At 38.2% G+C, this 18,478-nt stretch overlaps 1 protein-coding gene across 1 annotated transcript; it reads left to right on the forward strand.

Moving 5' to 3' along the window:
- Positions 1-1,423: 1,423 nt before the first annotated feature.
- Positions 1,424-4,272, forward strand: LOC103718334 (jasmonate-induced oxygenase 1-like). Its single transcript, XM_008807110.6, has 3 exons — positions 1,424-2,081; positions 2,175-2,505; positions 3,904-4,272. Exons 1-3 carry the CDS (start codon positions 1,585-1,587, stop codon positions 4,147-4,149), a joined length of 1,074 nt encoding a protein of 357 aa, XP_008805332.1. The 5' UTR covers positions 1,424-1,584; the 3' UTR covers positions 4,150-4,272.
- The last annotated feature ends 14,206 nt before the right edge of the window (positions 4,273-18,478 follow it).

Genomic DNA, 18,478 nt, shown 5'->3' on the forward strand with positions numbered 1-18,478 from the left:
TGTTGACATGGAGATAAATAATATGAGATAGATATGCTAGGCGCCTACAAAATCAACTCACCTAAAAGGAAGTGTGCCTACTACGATTAATCTTTCGGTTTTGATTATGTTTTAAGTTTAATAATTGTTATCAAACAAATAAGTCCTTATGTTCATGGGAAAGAGTTTAGATGCATTTAACTCAGCAACAGGATGCTTGTAAACCTGCTAAAGTGCTGGTTTTTGGATGTCTCATGCATTTGATGCATGCGATGTATTTGCAATATAGTAAAGAAACAACAACAAAAAAAAAACAGCTTAATTTTGTTTTTATATTTAGTTCCTTCCACAATTAGCATGTCATATGAAGTCTCCTTTGTAGTTAAGTTTATTCTAACGCATAGTTACATCTGTTTTAGCTTACTAGCAATTTGAAACATGTAATATAGATTTAAAAATTTCATGAATCATAAAGAAAGTAAAATATTATTTCAGAAAAAATAGAACCTCATTTAAAATTTTGAATTCATATTAGAAAAAAGAGAGTCCCATGCATTCACGATGCCTTTTTTCCTTCACCCGAATGGTTTTCTATTTTCATTCTCATGGATGTTTGAATTTGTTTCAGAGATGAAAAAATCATAGGACAAGATATTCCGTCGGACTATAATTAGATTAGAGAAATTTCTTCTAGAAAAATTAAATTGTACGCGCAAGTCCACGTTATCTACAAAATTAGGTACCTATGTCACAAAATATTTCCGTGCAAGATCGATCTAATACATAACACAACGCAGTCGCAAATATCTTATATTCCCACCTTCGCGTTTCTCAAAACCATCGTCTCTTCAAGCCTTGACAAGGAACCAACAGAGCAAGGACATGTTTTGGCTGTTTAGAAAACTATAAAACAGTAAAAAAAAAATCTAACTAAATTGGAGAAATTTTATTTCTATATCATTTCAATTGTTGTATAATCCAAACAACCAGCAAATTGTAGCAAATTTAAATTTGTAATTTTAAATTCTTGAAATTATTCTTACGAACAATCGGAATATATACCGTAGAATAAAACAGATCGAACCATGAAGATATCCAAATATACGATCATCATGGGACATCTGATCATGTCGGCAAAATTCTCCCCTCACTAATCTCGTATTTAAGAACCCATGCAGCGGCCGACCACCACGAGCATCCCGCTATCCGCGCCGCACATCTTCCTTCCCCTCGCATCACGCCTCTTTCCTCTCCTCCCCAAAGCCAAGAGAATCCCGTCACCACCAACTATATTTTTTTTATCGATATCCAATCCTAGATCGCACGGTGACAGCACCCTGTTGGCTGTTGCGGCTTTAAAACCCCCATTTATAACACGTTTTGCTTCACGTCCCTTTCGCCACAGCGGTGGTACAACACAAACACTACACCACCCCGGCGCTTTCGCTTTCACTCTTTTACTCTCCCCCACCACCACCACCTCCTCCTCCTCCTCCTCTGCCTCCTCTCCCTCTCTATATATACGTTGGACTCGGAACGCAACAAGCCAGGCCTCTGCACCAATTGTCGTCGTACTTGTCGTTTCCTGACAAAAATTCTGTCGCTATGGATTGCCTGCAAAAGTGGCCCGAGCCGGTTGTCCCGGTTCAGGCCTTGTCCGAGAGCGGCGCCGCCGTCATCCCCGAGCGCTACGTCAAGCCGGCGTCCGAGCGCCCGTCGTTGAATTCTACTGCTGATAAAATTATCGTTGGGATCCCGACGATTGACCTCGGAGGGCTGGCGGAGGGGACGGCCGAGTGCCGCGCCACCATGCGGGCCATATCGGATGCATGCAGGGACTGGGGGTTCTTCCAGGTGGTGAACCATGGAGTTAGCCATGAGCTTATGGAAAGAATCCAGGAGGTGTGGAGAGGGTTCTTCTACCTCCCCATGGAGGCCAAGACGGCCTACGCCAACACCCCGCTGACCTACGAGGGTTACGGGAGCCGCGTCGGTGTCGAGAAGGGCGCTATTCTGGATTGGGGTGACTACTACTTCCTCCAGTATCTTCCTCAATCGGCGAAGAACTATGACAAATGGCCTAGCATGCCAATTTCCATCAGGTACCAAAACACTAGATGCCTCTCGTTGCATACATACATATCGTAATTGGACCTAACACGTATGTGACGTTTTTGATGTCCGATTTATTGCAGGGATACTACAGAAGAGTATGGTCGTGAGATGGTGAAGTTGTGCGGGATATTGATGAAAGTTATGTCCTTAAGTCTGGGTTTGGATGCGGAGTTCCTCCACAAGGCATTTGGAGGAGATGATGTGGGGGCTTGCCTTAGGGCGAATTATTATCCAAAGTGCCCCCAGCCGGACCTCACACTCGGCCTCTCGCCACACTCCGATCCTGGAGTTATGACGGTGCTGCTTGCCGACGATCAGGTCAAGGGCCTCCAGGTCCGAAAGGGTGGCGAATGGATCACCGTCCAGCCCCTCCCCCATGCGTTCATCGTCAACGTCGGCGATCAAATTCAGGTGATCTCTCTCTCTCTCTCTCCCTCCCTCCCTCCTATCTTTGGTGGTGGTCTTCGGTTCTTTCCGAGTTTGATGCAGCAAAATAACATATGCAAGGCTTCAAAACGAACGCCATTAAAACGGTTAATAACCGTCATAGCAGACTGTTTAATTGTTACAAATTAATTTTAACGAGTATTTGCTGGTTTATTTATTTGTTTGTTTTTGTAATATGAGTTTATAGGCAATTCTTGCGTTGTTAAATTGAACAGATATAAGGATAATGAATATAACGTTATTTGACGACGTCGCGCGCCAACCCCGGCCCATAGGATATATATGTTACGTTAGTTCTTTGTTTCCTTACGGGAAAAAGTTACTTTTACGAATTATTATTATTATTATTTTTATGTATAGAAATTTTTCAGACGGATCTTTCTCATGGAAAATTGAATTCGAAAAACAAAGTTAATCAGTGAACAGTGATCAAATGCTTAAATAATAATCTTTACGTGTCTAGCTATGTGGATAAAAGCTGTTTTGATGTTTAATAACTTTCATGCTGATTATGTTTTTTATTTTTATTTTTATTTTTTGATCGAAATGGAGATTAGGGTGAAGCAGATTCAGCCCTAATCACCAGCTATTATTAAAGAATGAAAGAATACATTGAGTACAGGAGGAATTTACAGGTATGATGATGTAAAAAAACTATGCTGAAATCCTTAGACCGGCTGGTAATTAACCATGCATGACAGCCCTCTCAATTTGCCGGAAAACTCATTTTTCACCATCGGCTTGTATTGTCCCCATGATTTCTCTATCGATTACGATCTTTAAGTATCATCCATCAAAGCCCACATTCCTTCTCTCATGTGCTCCCGGAAGGACACTTTTCCATTAGAAAAGAGCAACTTAGAATCAAAGTCTTTTTCTTTTTTTAAGTTTGTGGGATAGAGTAGAATCAAGGCCTTCTCATCTCTTTTAATGGTGTTAATTAACAGCTTTGTCGCTCTTACTTGTTCTCCATGTATATATTATTAATTTGGAAAAGCAGCATGGTGCACAGGACAAGTCAAAAGCAACGGATAGGCATGGGACAGTCCTCTCCAAATTCCAACCTCGCGCTCTTTGTGTCCCTTCCATCGTTTCACAAGTCTGAGTACACAATAAACAAAAAAAAGAAAGAACAAAAAAAGGGCTGAACTCCAATCAAACACATCGGCATGTTACATGCCGACTTATCATCTAAACCACCGGGATGCTTTACATCATTAACCATTTCTTGCCATAATAAAAACAATATTGCGTTGACCATAACGTGGATGAGCTTTTAGAAGCTTTTAAATATTCTACGTTGTAACTATATATCTATTATGTCTGCTGATAAATTGGAGGTTGATCATGGTTGTGGATCAGGTGCTGAGCAATGCAACATACAAGAGCGTAGAGCATCGGGTGGTGGTGAATGCGGCGGAGGAGCGGCTGTCCCTTGCCTTCTTCTACAACCCTAAGCATGACCTGCTGCTAGGTCCGGCTCGCGAGCTTGTGACACCGGACCGACCTCCACTCTATCCATGCATGACCTACAGTGAGTATCGGCTTCAAATCAGGAAGAATGGCCCTAGGGGCAAAACGCTGGTTGAACCATTGAAGGCCCTGTGATGATCATGCGATCACTTCTTCTATTATGTATATCAGAATCTTTCTGCATGGTGCTTCTCATCCTGTATATGTAATAGTATTGGGTGTACACAATATATCGGTTTGATGTTCTACTTCCTAGTACATGTATCCACTCAAGCTTATGATTGGTATTTCATGGCTTCATTTGACACACACACTAGAAGAAAAAAAGCCAAAGAAAAATGGCTTGCAACAAAGAGCATGCACGATATGACGCTTGTTTTTTTTTATTTTTAAGCTGGTAACACCCATGTTGAAGTCCATCAAGTATCAGCGTAGATAGAAGACGGGACTCACGGACCATGTTAATTACTGGGGAACACGTAATTAGGCCGCTCGACGGTGGAATAACGTATCACTGCCACGTATCTAATATACAAGCCACGTGGCGGAAGATATGGACGGGATGTGGCTGAAGGTTGGCTTTTCAATCAACTAGTTGCCGTCCTGTTTATATGGCCTGTATATTTTTAAGAAATATATATGATGGGGACACAAAATGGTGGGCATTTATCACAGTAGAAACAACTCCCCTACCACCCAACACTGTACCTTCTTTCGTGCATGCATGGGGGCTGCTCGTATCGCACCGGGTTGTGGTGGACGATAAAGCATTGTTCCTTTTCCAAAAGAGATCGCACTACGCGCAAATCAAGATAACATTAGTTATCCATTATGATTGGGTGAAGTATATTTTACAAAGATGCGATAAATATTCACATGTTGGGTTCATGAGGATGTGGACTATTTTTCTTTTGAAAAATGTGGTGATAATGTAGCAGTTTGCTGCCTCACGTTTCCATCACGAAAAAGAAAAAGAAAAAAAAAATATGATGATAATATTCTATCACAAGAGCTTGAATTCTAAACCTCTTCCACGAGAAAAACCCTGCAGGAAAGAAGTGCCAGCTTTTGGACCCAGATCGTATTGGTAATTGTGTGCATTAACTCATTCATGCAGACGTGGTTTTCATGGTTCTTAAACTAAATGAGGGGATCCACCTGTGTGTGCGCGTGTGAGAAGAGGAGAGAAGAGGAGGGATCCACATGTCTACGCTATCTGTCCTACTCAATCGCTCTGCATTGGTAGGTACGGCCACTTTGATTGGCCATGGCGATGGTGAGGACTTCGTCTCCACTTGCCAGAATGGCAGAGGATTTGGATTACACTGGACAACTATTTCCACTTTCGTGATCTGTGGGAATCTATTCCTCGATGCATCTATTTGGATATATAAAATAATAATAATAAAAAATCGCTTGTCGCATGGCGGTATTGGTCTAATGGATTTTCTGCAAACACATTGTGCTTGATAAATCAGCACAAAATGTGGGCAAATTATGTGCTACATTGCGTGCACCAATAGAACCATGCACCACGACAATCAACTCATCTTCTTCTTGTGGGCCATACGAGGGCACGGAGAATGAAACTGATTGGTATGGTGCACGACCATGTGGTGCATGCAGCACAGCACGGTATAATTTTTTCAAAATATGGGTCGAAGTCCCTTTTTTTCATCTTAGATACCTTAGATATCTATCTGTTTTGGGATAGGATGCATTCATACCTGTCCACAGATAGAAGATACCTAGCCGTCGGAACCAAGAAAAAGAAAAATCTTAGGTACTGTGTTAGGCTAGGTACGTATTATATCCAAAGCCTCATATGGTATCCAAACAAGCTGATATTTGGCTTGAATTATGTCACTTTCTTGCTGCAATAAGAATCAGGTGTGATATATGAGCAGAGGTGGACTGCAAATTATGGATGCCTGCATAGGTTTCTTCACATGGACAATTTCAATATGCCGAATACCTAACAGTGAGGAAAGATATGACACCCCAACTAAACTTAAATGGCCTAAATTTAACCACCATGGCCAGAATATGGATAGTTGGACCGCTACCTGTGAATGTGTGATGATTCACCTTTTTAAAAAGAATGAGGGGGGTTCAGATTTTCTAGATTGCACAACACAAAAATTAATTAGATCTAAAATCTTTGGCTGCTGAGCAAAAAGGGTACGAAACTTAAAATATGAAGATTCACTTAAGATATCGAATAAATAATACTTTCAGATCAATCATTTCATGTTGTGGACCTGTGGATGAAATTTAATTAATCTCTTAGATATACCTTTTTGTCTTAATTGCAAGCCATCTTTATTTAAAAGAGGTATTTGAGCTTACAATCTTCTGGCCACCGAGGAACCATTGGATTGATGAAATAAATATCAAATGGCCACTAGGATAGTAGCAATAATGGTAGCATCCGGAGGGATAGGAATTTTCCAACTGAAAAATAGAAGCAAAATTTTTTCCATAGTTTATTATTATAGATACTTATATGTCTAGCTTCATTGCTAGTTAAAAATAAATTGGGTAATATTGCGGACAGTTTGACAAGTTTACTTCAGCCAAACAAAAATCTTTTACACTATTGGGAGTGTTCCATTTTCCACTCCCTCAGTTATTGTATTGGAAAATTACCATGCTTCTTTTTCTTCGATAGATACACCAGGCTCTCACAAATGTTTGTTCTTTAAATGCAAAATGTCAATATGTACAAAATAGAATGGTTGGTTGATACACCATTCTACTTAGGAGAGATTTGGACCTTCTAATTATTTATCCACCGCTCTTGGAAAGAAATTTCAACATGTGGGTTCTCTCTTTTTTTTATTTATTTTAAGGACGACTTCTGATCCAAATGAATTTAATTATACGAAAACTTATAATACTGATACGCGAAGCATCAAGAGCAAAAAATATTCAACAAGCCGGTTGGAATTCATTGAACTAAGACACTGAGCAATCCTCCTCCTACTCATAATTAAGTAAGCAACTCATTTGAACTCTGAAGAGTATCATGTGCCAGCCCTTGGCTTACACATGGCCTGCAAGCGGAGGCCAACTTCACTTAAAGTACCCTTTCTTCGAGCTTAGAAACAACATATATTCTTCAAATTAAGCACGAATTAATCCACAAGTCAATGCCACATAATTGGCAAGGTGCATGAATCAACAACCCTTCTTTGTCATCTGCAACAAATTGTATCATACTTCTCGAAGAATCAATACAGACTATTATACATATACTGATCAAGCGTCAGCCACGCTCCAAGCTATCCTTAAAATAGTCGGCACAGAATGTCTTCGGCTTCCAAATCCAATTTAAATAAATCATCACAGATTATTATGCGGGTGCACACTCGAGATTTTCTTTCCATTTTGTTATACATGGAAATAGATGTCAGCTATGCCGTTTGAAAATACTTAAAGCCATGTACCTTACTCGAGTCCTGCTCTTTCATTATAAATCTCAGTTAAAATTAAGGGTCATTTCTTATCAAGGCATGCGGTATGTTACTCATTGATATATAGGTATAAGAGTGGTTTCATGCAACCCAAATGGCAACATTATGCAGTCCTCTGTTCATACATTTGTATTAATTGTCAATATTAGCTATCACTCTAAATTAATCGCTCATCAGTCAACTATAGAAAATGGTCAAAAATATTAGAATGATTAATATCTGGTTAATTAATTTCTGCGTGATACTTGGGCAGACAATGTTTGGCCACTACTAACTCACATAAGAGACCAAATATGAAAAGTTCATGCTAGAATTAAGTTTTTAAGGGTAAGTTATTTAAACAAAGAAGTTAATCATGCAAGGAACTGCCGATAACCACCACGGATCGATGTTGCCAGGACATGAAGCAACTATCCAAGAAAAGTTATTGCTGGAAATAACTCTCTCTCTCTCTCTCATGATAAAATCCAGCAAGAAGACCACATAAATTCTAGCTCATATCGTTACACAAGACTACAATTGATCTATTACATTGTCTGCATTGAGTCAACGCCTTCAGCCTTCTATTTTAGAACTAAGATTCTTCTCTAGAGCCGAGGTTTAATCTACTCTAGAGTGCATCTTAAATTTGGTGCATCAAGGATACTTTAACATTAGATTGAATGATAGTCGAGTGTTCTCCCTCTTTCTAATCTCATTTCCTGCTTTGGAGCCAACCACATTTTATATTGTCCTTTTAATTACACGTATTGAATGCATTAGTATTGTATGAATTTAGATTGAAAGGCTGATCCATCCCTTTTATTTTATCTGGTTCATACTTTTGGTGCATCTTTTGCTTTTCTTTTCTTTTAGTCACCTGGCAATATTATGTCCTCTTGATGGGTCAAAAGGAACCTCAGCGTTCCTTCCATCTATCCAAACCAAGGTCGATCGCGACAAAAATATTACAATATGAAAAACAAATCTATCACTCCTATAATTTAAGAAATAGTTTGGCAGATAATACCTTGAAATTCAAGATACATGCGTTCATGATTAAGATTGACATAGGCACAAAATGGTGAAATTCAACTAAACTAGCAGCATGATGATGCAGCCTTAGTCACAGCTAGATCCCAACCTGAGAGGATCTGTTTATTATATTAGGGAACTAACTAAAGTTGGATATGGAAGTTAAAACTTTGGACTTTTTGAAAAATATTCTAGATGAAGGCAGTAGGTGGATAGCTCTATAAAGCATGTGCGATTTGGCTAAACAAGGTGAAATGATATCCTGCAAAGCTAGGTTGTTAAGTTTTCATATAATTTCCTCACTAGAAGGCAAAGTTTCAATTTAGTCGCTCGAACACGTCATGTTATAGGATTTCATGGAACCATTTTAAACAGCAGGGGAGCTCTGCTTTCAGATGAAAGTGATAGGAAGACTTCTTTATTAAACATGTGCCCTTTGTCTAAATAAAAGCGATAGCATCATGCACAATTAAGTTGAATGTTGGCTTTCAGAAATTTTTAATAGCAATAAACTAATTCCCATCCAGGGCTTTTTATAAGTTTGAATTTAGTTCCTCCACACGTCATGTTATAGGGTGTAATTTTATGCTGTGGTTGATAAGGGAAGGTAGAAAGGGTAGGGAATATTCGAACGGTACAAGTTCCGCTTGCTACAGTTGGAAGGAGAGGTGGTGCACTTCCAACTCGTGCCACAAATAGGGAAGAGACCAAGAAAAGGTTTTGTCATTGTCATTAGAGAGAAAAATGTGATTGGAAAAGAAAAAGAAATAAAGACTTCACCAATCTCCAGGCTAAAACCTGGCATATGGCACATGTTTTATAGTTATATTTTGATCCCTTAGATTGGTCTCCACTGGTTTGCAGGGTAGGGCCTAGGGACAATAGGTAATGGTCCATGGCAATTACTTAAATGACACAACCTTATTTGTGATTGTTGAGTATGTCTTGAGTTTTTTCTTTTTTTTCTTTTTTAAATGGATGATTCATACATCTTGAGTTCGTAAGCTTCGGAGAGGCAAAAGGGGATTTTTTTTTGGAAGCAGAGCAAGCAAAGCGAGTGGAGTGTAGATCTATAGTAGAATTTTTGCAACGTTTCTGCTCATAGATATAGGTCAATAGACCAATCTATATTCTGTATGCTGCAACGTTGATATATGAGACTTAAGGTGAAACATAATCTGATTGGTGTTTCACCTATATGGAAAGGCATTAGTAAATCTCTCACATCGTACTGAAATTGTCTGATTTAGAAGGATCACCAATCTCAATGTGGACCACTTTGGCCACTATGAGCAGGGTTGGACAGGATCAAGCAGCAAGATCCACCATATCGGGAAGCCAAGTCATAGGCTAAACTTTTGAAGGCCATAACTAAATCATATGACGTCCGATTGAGATATTTTTTTTTTAAATCGGATATTTTTTCAAGATTTACGATGTGATACCACACTCTTTAAGGGTGGTGCCCCAGCAATTGAGCCAAAATTCCAGCATTTAGGGCCCAAAATGGGCTAATCAAACTGAAAGTTTCTTTTTCGAATAAAATTTTGATCGGCGTAGCTATTTATCTAAAAAGAATCAGACAGAGAGACAGAAAGCAGAGTTGATGTAGAAGTCGAGATCTACCTTTTTGAGATTTTTAGCTTTTTCTATAAGATTTCTACTATAGATGTCTATTTTAGGAAAAATAGTCCTACTAGAATTAGAAAGAGGAATCTGATCCAAATTATGTAAAGACAAATCTCACATTATAAATAGAGGCTATATACCTTCTCTTTTTTTAATAATTAATGAAAGAAAATAAGACTTAAGCCATACTTTTGAGATTTCCTTATCTTCTTCTATTTTTTTTGAGAGATTCAAGTTGAGCATGTTGAAGAAATCTTCCTTCTTCCCAATCAAATCATTGTCCCATATTTAAGCTCGGAGATGGTCATTGTACTTGATTATAGGAGGTCATCTAGGCTGGCATCATGCCATTCTCTCTTCTTTTTTCTATGTAATAGAGTGCTAGCATGAGAATCCATGCAAGCCTATATTTTGTTCTACATCGGCTATGCGCTTGGTAGATCTTAGGTATTAATACGGAGTCAAGGAATCCAAATAATATATTTTTGGCTAGTTATTTTGGGTTAGATATTGGGTCATTACTAATGGCATCAGACTAAACACAGCCCATAGCCAATGTGGACTAGAGGATGCTGTAGTACGAGCCCTCTTGGAGATAGTTACAAGCTGATTGTGATGCTTGCTGGATTTAATTGAATTTGAACCCTCAGCGTGGAAAGGATGCCTGGGTTTAAATGGAGGAGTGTGTGAGGATCGCGTGGATATGTGTTAAGTCCCATATCGGCTATATACTGGGTTAATATTGAGTACTTATATAAGGCTAAAAAATCTAAATAATATATTTTTAGCTAGCCTTTTTTGGTGAGGTCCTAGGTCCTTACAAATGAAATTAAACTGAACCAAGCCTATGGCCCATTTGAACTAGCGGACACTGCATCAGGGGTTCTTTTAGGGCCATTCATGGGCCAATTATGATGTTTGTCATTGGATTTGATTCGATTTGGACCGTTAGCCCAATGAAGATGCTAGGGTCAGATGGGAGAGTGTATGGGGATCCATGTGGGCATATATTTAGTCCCACATCGGCTATGCACTAGGTAGATCTTGAGTACGTATATAGGATCGAGGAACCCAAATAATATCTTGTTGGCTTGCTTTTTTTTGTGTGAGGTCCTAGGTCATTAAAGCTAATAAATAATTAGTCAATAGCTTTCAAGAGCTAGGTCATGTCATTTGGCAATGATGCATCTCATGTATTGATTGACACGATTAGGTAGGTGCTTCAAATTTATTGAAACATTTTTTCTTATCAAAATACTTCACCTTAAATGTTTTAGCATGATTAGTTCTGAATCAGAAGCATATTTTCATGAGTTAGATTCAGAAACCTCAAGGAGTCTTAAGACATCACCGCATCGTAAGGCCCCCTCATTTTAATGAATGCAGTTTCCCTCAGAGATGTTCTCTAGTTATTTCCCTTGAAGTTCAATCTTATGTATAAATCTTAAATAAATCACGGCATAACCTTAGCACTATCAATTGGTCAATGCTTCTGCAGAAGGATGGCAGTTATAATCTTTTAAAATAATTAAAAGAGAAATAACAAATCATGCCTGGGGATGTGTTTAAGATACAAACAGAAGCAGCATTGTGAAGAGCAAGTTCGCTCTCCACATGCTCAGAAAGGTTACGCATGGAGGGTTGAAGATCAATCGCATCGGAACATAGTGAAACAAAACCAAGCATTTGGTAGAATTGGACGCAACCCTCTTATTCAAATGCTGGATAGAGATGATGGACGTATGCCCTATACGAAGTTACTAGATTATATTTGGTAAGATTGAGTTCTCAATTTGATGGAACAAGTGAAATGAAAAGGTTGGCAGCAACCTATATAACTTTCCACAACTGCATGAGTAGAAGGTGAAGAAGAAGAATTCAAATTATTAGCATAAAGTAGTAGCTTACCGAATTATCTGCTAGGTCAAGTCAAATCTTGAAGAGGGCATGAATCAAATAGCACGAACTTAATTTCTTCATTTTTATCTGCTGATGACTATGACATGCTGACAGACATCTTTCAGAGTAGAAAAGTTTGAGAATGATGAAATATTCTGGAATAGAAATTTTTGCACTCGGCAAACCTAACAAAAATTTTGTTTTTCAAACACATCTCATCCACATATGCACAGCGGCATTGCAGCTGTCAATTTTCTATGATTCCCATGTAGAATTGGACTGGATGGCTTCAAAGGTCATGTTAATGACGAATTGTATGCCCACAAAAAAATTTCCATGCAAGAACGTTAAATGTAGCATCATCCAGAGCTTGACAGGCTATAGTCCAAAGGAGGATTGGAGAAGGAGATGATGGTGCTTTATGATTGTTCTGTAGAATCCTCTACAGACTGCTAAGGTTGATGCAACAAAGACTTTTCTATCACTACCAGAAAACACGCGTATAGTGACGGAGATTCCCGTCACTATACCGTGTTTCCGGTTACTAATACGGAATTTGTGACCGGAGCTCCCGTCACGAAATTAGTTACAAAAACATGCGTCACTAAATTCTCAATGACGGCGGCGATTCCCGTCACTAAACTCCGTGACAGAACCGCCGTCACTAAGCCGTTACAAATTCAAAAATTAAATATTTAAGAAATTATGTATTTTTCGTCACTAATCAGTCATTGAGTTAGTGACGAAGATAACTTGGTCACTGATTTTGTCACAGAAGTCGGTCACAAATTTGGTCACTGATTTGTCACAACCTTCAGTGATAGATTTAGTCGTCACAGACATGGTCACAATTTTTGTCACTAAATTTGTCACTAATTCCGTTACTGACTTACTGAGCAAAATCAATTTTTAGAAACCAAAATCTTGTCACTAAGTTTATATTAGCTCGTCACAATACTTGGTAAACAATTCAGTAACCAAATTTGGTCACTGGTCACATTCCAATAATCTGGTACATTTGGTCCATTGATTGGCTCATAATAAAAGAAAAATACAAGCTAGACATATGCATAAACAAAACAATGGAAGTGTTCTGCTGAAAGCTTTTCATTCAGCATCTCTCTTTCCAGAATACAAGAGACATATATAAATGTCGTCAGTATATGATTCCAATGGACTAACATAAATGACTTCAACTCTGTCAACCGGGAAGGAGTCGGAATAAGAACTTGTACTCGTTCAGATAGAAAGCCAGCAGTATGCTTTGACCCTTTGCTTTTGCATTGCCCCTTGTTGTTTCCTTTAACCTGTTTCATTCCATTCATCAGAGGGGCAAAAAAAAAACAGAGAGAGAGAGAGCATTGCCCCTTTTTGTTTCCCTTAACCTGTTTCCTTTAGCAAAGTATATCCCATCTGAAGTTAAAAAGAAAGCATTACAATTCAGTTCATAGTTACTTACAGAAATATAAAAACATGAGCAAAAGTTAAGAGTGACATTAGATGAGGGCATACCTGAGAAGCTGAAATTATTAACCGAAATTACAATAACCAATGACAACATCTATAGTCAAAGCAAAACTAAAAAAAGTCCCAAACTATAACAACATCCATATTTAAACCAAAACCAAAAGGGAGTATCCCATGATCATGATTCATCTCACTATGAATTGGATTCAACATTGGCCAAGCATTGAGTTGATTGAGTTTCATTATAGAAACTTGAGTTTATGACATCTTCTACAATCTCATCTAACTCGGTCTTGTGGTCCTTTTGCAGGTTGCAGAGAGAGCGTTATTTTTATGGAACAATGATCATATTGAAAACTTAATCAAACAAAACTGTAAGGCGATTTTACCAATTATCTTCCCTGCTTTGGAGAGAAATACAAAGTCTCACTGGAACCAAGCTGTTCAGAGCCTCACGCTAAATGTTCGTAAGATATTTTCTGATCATGATCCTAGGCTATTCATGGAGTGCTTGAAGAAGTTTGAAGAAGATGAATCTAAAGAAAAGGAGATTAAGTCAAAACGTGAAGTTGTATGGAAGCGCCTAGAAGAAATTGCCGCTTCGAACGCTGCAAGTAATGAGGCTGTTCAATCCAAAATACAAGAATTTGCTACAGTACAAGACTTTGTGTCGTTTCGATCCTGAGATTGAAAGCCCAATCCAAAATACCAGGACCATATATTTTCAATCTTTATGATGATCAGCAACAGGGTAAAGACATATCTATCACCTACTTAAAATATTTATAAAGCTCTTTCTACAGTAATTAAGCTCTGCAACCTCATTCTAATTTGATGGTAAAATTGAATATGTTAAGTTACTATTGATTTTCTGGAGACATAAATTAACAGTTGAAAAATATCCATTATTGTTTGGGTGGCATATCAGCCATAATCCTAGATCAAACTGGTTGCACTTAGGTGTGAAGTCCAAAACATAGGAGGGCCAAAAAGTTTCATAGCAATACACAACCAAAAAAGTAATTAGAGAGATTATAGAGAACAGCATGGAACAATAGAGCGACAGATTAAAAGAAAATAAGACTCAGATGTAGGCATTGATGACACAATCTGCAGCAATTAAAAAGCAGCTTGCCTGGATAATGGCCGAGATATCATCACTTTGAAAAATTAATAAAAACATTAAAAAATCAAAGAAAATAGATTGCTCTTGATGTGTGAGAAGGTCCTCTAAAAAATTTAAATTTTTTGGAGAACGATTGAAATTTGGGTTATCGAAGGAATTTGGGCGAGACGGCGGACACACTTAGTTTCATTTTGGATTTTCCTCCTTTTATCTTTTTTTAATTTAAAATTACTCAAAAATAATATTTTTAATATTTTTGGAATTAAAATTTAAATTTGGTGGCGGAAATTTTTGTCAATAATCCGTCACTGCCAAAAATAATCTTTTAAAAATTTATAAACACTTAGGTTACGATATTTGTAACGGCTGAATTTGTCACTGTCTGTTTGCAATTTCGGTTATCATTTTGCTGACAGATATCCCGTCACTGCGATGGTCACTAAGTTTTGGCGCCCATCCTACCCGCGCATTCTGTGACCGGCCTGTCACTAATCTGTCACTAAGTTTACACCACGGTGACCAAATTTCTGTCGGTCACTAATTCGTCACAAATAGTGACTGATAACGGTCCGTCACTAATTTTTCGTCACTATACGCGTGTTTTCTGGTAGTGTATTGTTTTGTGAGACAAATTAACATTGCATCTTTGCACAACTTTCATCACTTTCAACGTAATCTCTAATTGTCTTCTGAAAAAAGGCTGTTTTTTTATTAATTTTGAACTAGAATGGATGGAAGGCTGGTTGAATACCTGGTGGATTAAATCCAGATTTCCTTCAACAACAAAGCATATTGCTTCTTGCAATGCTAGATGGAGTAAACCAAGCTATCTTACAGATGTCAAGTAGCAGCCATTTGATCTGGGAAGCAAAAAGATTAGTTAAGCAGGAGGGAAAATATATATGTTCTAGTGACTGCAGATTTCTCAATTCAAACACAAAAAGATAAGTTGGAGTGGTTCACAAGTTTGAAATTTTGGAAAATATATCAGAATATTTCGACCATTCATCACCGAGAGCAATTAAATAGCTCAAAAGACTGTTAAGAGGACACAACAATTCCACCGTCAATCCTTGTAATAACTCATGCAACCAGAAAAAGCATAAATGAGGGAGAATTGGGCGAGTTTAAGACTCCAAGTCCGACCCAACATGAGAATCTGATCGGCATTTGCTATAGCAGTTATACAGCAGGTTCTGAGAGTGATGAACTGTTGGCCTAGATGCACAAATATAATTGATAAATTAAATATTTTTAATATTCAAAAACAGTAAATAAGAAGAATAAACTAGTAAATAATTAACTTGACAATATAATAATAAAATGAAGAAAGAGAGAGAAGATGGCCTGTAGATCGAAGCACGCTGATGCGTTGTTCCAGGAGAGTTTATGCCCCCACGCACGGGTCTGCTGGCACAGATCTCCTAGAGCCCTTTATATAGGCTCAGACACGTCAAAAGAAGAAGATTCCCCTTCCGCGGATTGATGACGTGTCTTCTTGTACTCCTTTGATCCTTTGGCTTATTGCATTTTGGCCGTCCACGTTTTCTTCCTTCTTCGAGGGGCCTTTCCATGCTTGCTCTTGCGCTGGATGCATATATGACACTTGTCATAGTTTGTTTTCTTTGGAAATTTTTCCATGTTTGCTCCCTTGCTTGTGCACGGATGCTTGCCACTTGGCCGTTGACTAATTTAGTTTTCAAAATTTTTAAAATATTTAATTTAATTCAACATGAACTACATTAGATATCTAACTAAGATATCTCAAGGCAGTTTCCCAGCATGGCCAGATAAAATTTGTTTTCTATTGTTTACCCTCAGTTTTATCTAGTCTAGAATGTTGGATATTAGAATTAGAAAGTGGTTTCAGTAATCTGTTTCTTATATGGAAATCCTAAAAGGACATTGAACCATACTACCGAACTTAGAAAATGAGAGAGGCTCAGCTCTTTTCAGACTCTTTTATGGCCGCCACAAGAAAAAGGGAAAAAAAAAGATATGTTAAAAGAAATAGAAGAAAACTGAGAACTTTTATGTAATAGGTTGAGCTCAGAACGCTTTCGAAAAGATGGTTGGAATCTTGATGACTTATATTGACCTACTGGCTTTCTCTATTTCTCTTTCCAATTGCTAGCTAAAAAATAGAAGCTTTAAGTCCTCTTGAAGAAAAATTTGGCCCATAATTTTCTCAATTTTTGCCAACATTTTCGTTTCCATTGTGAACCATTGGAAAGAAAGCCTCTCGAGCCTTCTTTTCTATCAATTCTCAAAAACCAAACAAAACATCACTCCCTCATCTATGAATTCTCTGAAATAATTTTTTTCTACTTTGTCGCTTGTTATTTGCTACCTGAACCGCACTTTTTCCAGACCTGAGCCTAGGCATTAAACCAGCAGTAACCCCTATTGTAATCCATAGATAGATACATCTTTTATACCATTAAATTACGTAAACCTAGATTTCCATGAATACAATAACTCCTCTTTGGTGTACAGTACGTATTTGGTGCTGGGCCTAAGAGGAGGTCTGATCACAAGACTAGATAGGATTTGAAACCACTACCAGCTTTACGAGGATAGAAGTTTCCATCCCCCATATCCCAGGGGGATAGTAGGTAGCCTGCTTCAATGATGGAAAGACAGGTTATATAATACAAGATAGTTCAATTACTCCAAGGAGAAAGAAGCTATTTGGAGTCTTGCAAGTGGAGCCCTATGTACGTGGCTCAACTTGCAAATGTAGGTTAACACACTTATTTAGATACCTGCAACTCAAGTTGCACAGTAAATTGAGCTGTATCTTAGGCTGCACGTAGGACTATTTATGGGAGGTCGAATCATGGTAAAACATGATTACAAGATGAGTTGCAGCCGCTTAAGTAGGTATTGTAATTTAAAAAAAAATTAAAAAATAATTATAAGTTGAGTTGCAGCCGCTTAAGTAGGTATTATAATTTTTTAAAAAAAATTTCTCTCTTCCCTCCTCTCTACTCCAACTCCTTAGTTCTCTTTTGCCGCTGCCCACCCCTTCCACTTCCGTGGCACTATGCATCACCTCTAGCCCCCTATATATCCTGTCCCTCTCATTCCTCTTCTCCGCGCTCTTTAAGATCTGTACGTATCCTTGCTCATGACCCCCTCCACATAGGTGCTTAGGTCTAGGCCTGGACCCTCGCGACCAGTAAATTTGATGTTGACTTCTTTATAATACTCTTTATCTTCATATATGTTGAATGGTCTGATCTGGCATCCGTTTACAAGATATTTGACGGAACGTCAGAAACATTCCTCATTTCTTCAAATTCTATTTCAAATACAAGAAATGAGTCAACTATTGCAACTTAAATTACAATGCGACTTGAGTGATGGTATAATTGTAACTACAGAGCTCCACTGCCACTTATGAAGTGTTGTTTTCACTATTATTGGATCACTGGAGTCTTCCAAAAAAAATCAACATGCATTTGCAATGTCTTCGTGTGAATGGTACGCCTACACTTACCAACAAATTAAGTTGCCTAGATTCGTGCAACAGGACATTGATGTCCCGCAAGAATTCATGTCATTGTAATGGAGAAGTCTATGCGACCATCAGAAAAGCCCCTATCCAATTAATATCCGGGTAAGCCTGAATACACTACCTGTACTCTCACACATTGGACATATATATGCGAGGGCTTCATGGACGGACTGCAAAAAATCTTCCCCTCCAATTGCATATGCGACCGTCAAAATTTTAAAATAGGTCAACACTACCACAAAAAGCACAATCAATTGCAAACGAGGGTGGTCCTGATCAGGGAACCATATGAGATTTTTTTTTCTTTTTTTTTTTTTCTTTTTTTGAGAAAGA

Source organism: Phoenix dactylifera, chromosome 8 (assembly GCF_051530095.1).
Source record: "Phoenix dactylifera cultivar Ajwa chromosome 8, Ajwa_hap1_PhDact_Kaust_v1.1, whole genome shotgun sequence".
Taxonomy (NCBI): Eukaryota; Viridiplantae; Streptophyta; class Magnoliopsida; order Arecales; family Arecaceae; genus Phoenix; species Phoenix dactylifera.

Coding starts and splice junctions, on each gene's coding strand:
- LOC103718334 (XM_008807110.6), top strand. CDS start 1,585: ATGGATTGCCTGCAAAAGTGGCCCGAGCCGGTTGTCCCGGTTCAGGCC. Junction 2,082..2,174: donor AGCATGCCAATTTCCATCAG/GTACCAAAACAC, acceptor GATTTATTGCAG/GGATACTACAGAAGAGTATG. Junction 2,506..3,903: donor ACGTCGGCGATCAAATTCAG/GTGATCTCTCTC, acceptor GTTGTGGATCAG/GTGCTGAGCAATGCAACATA.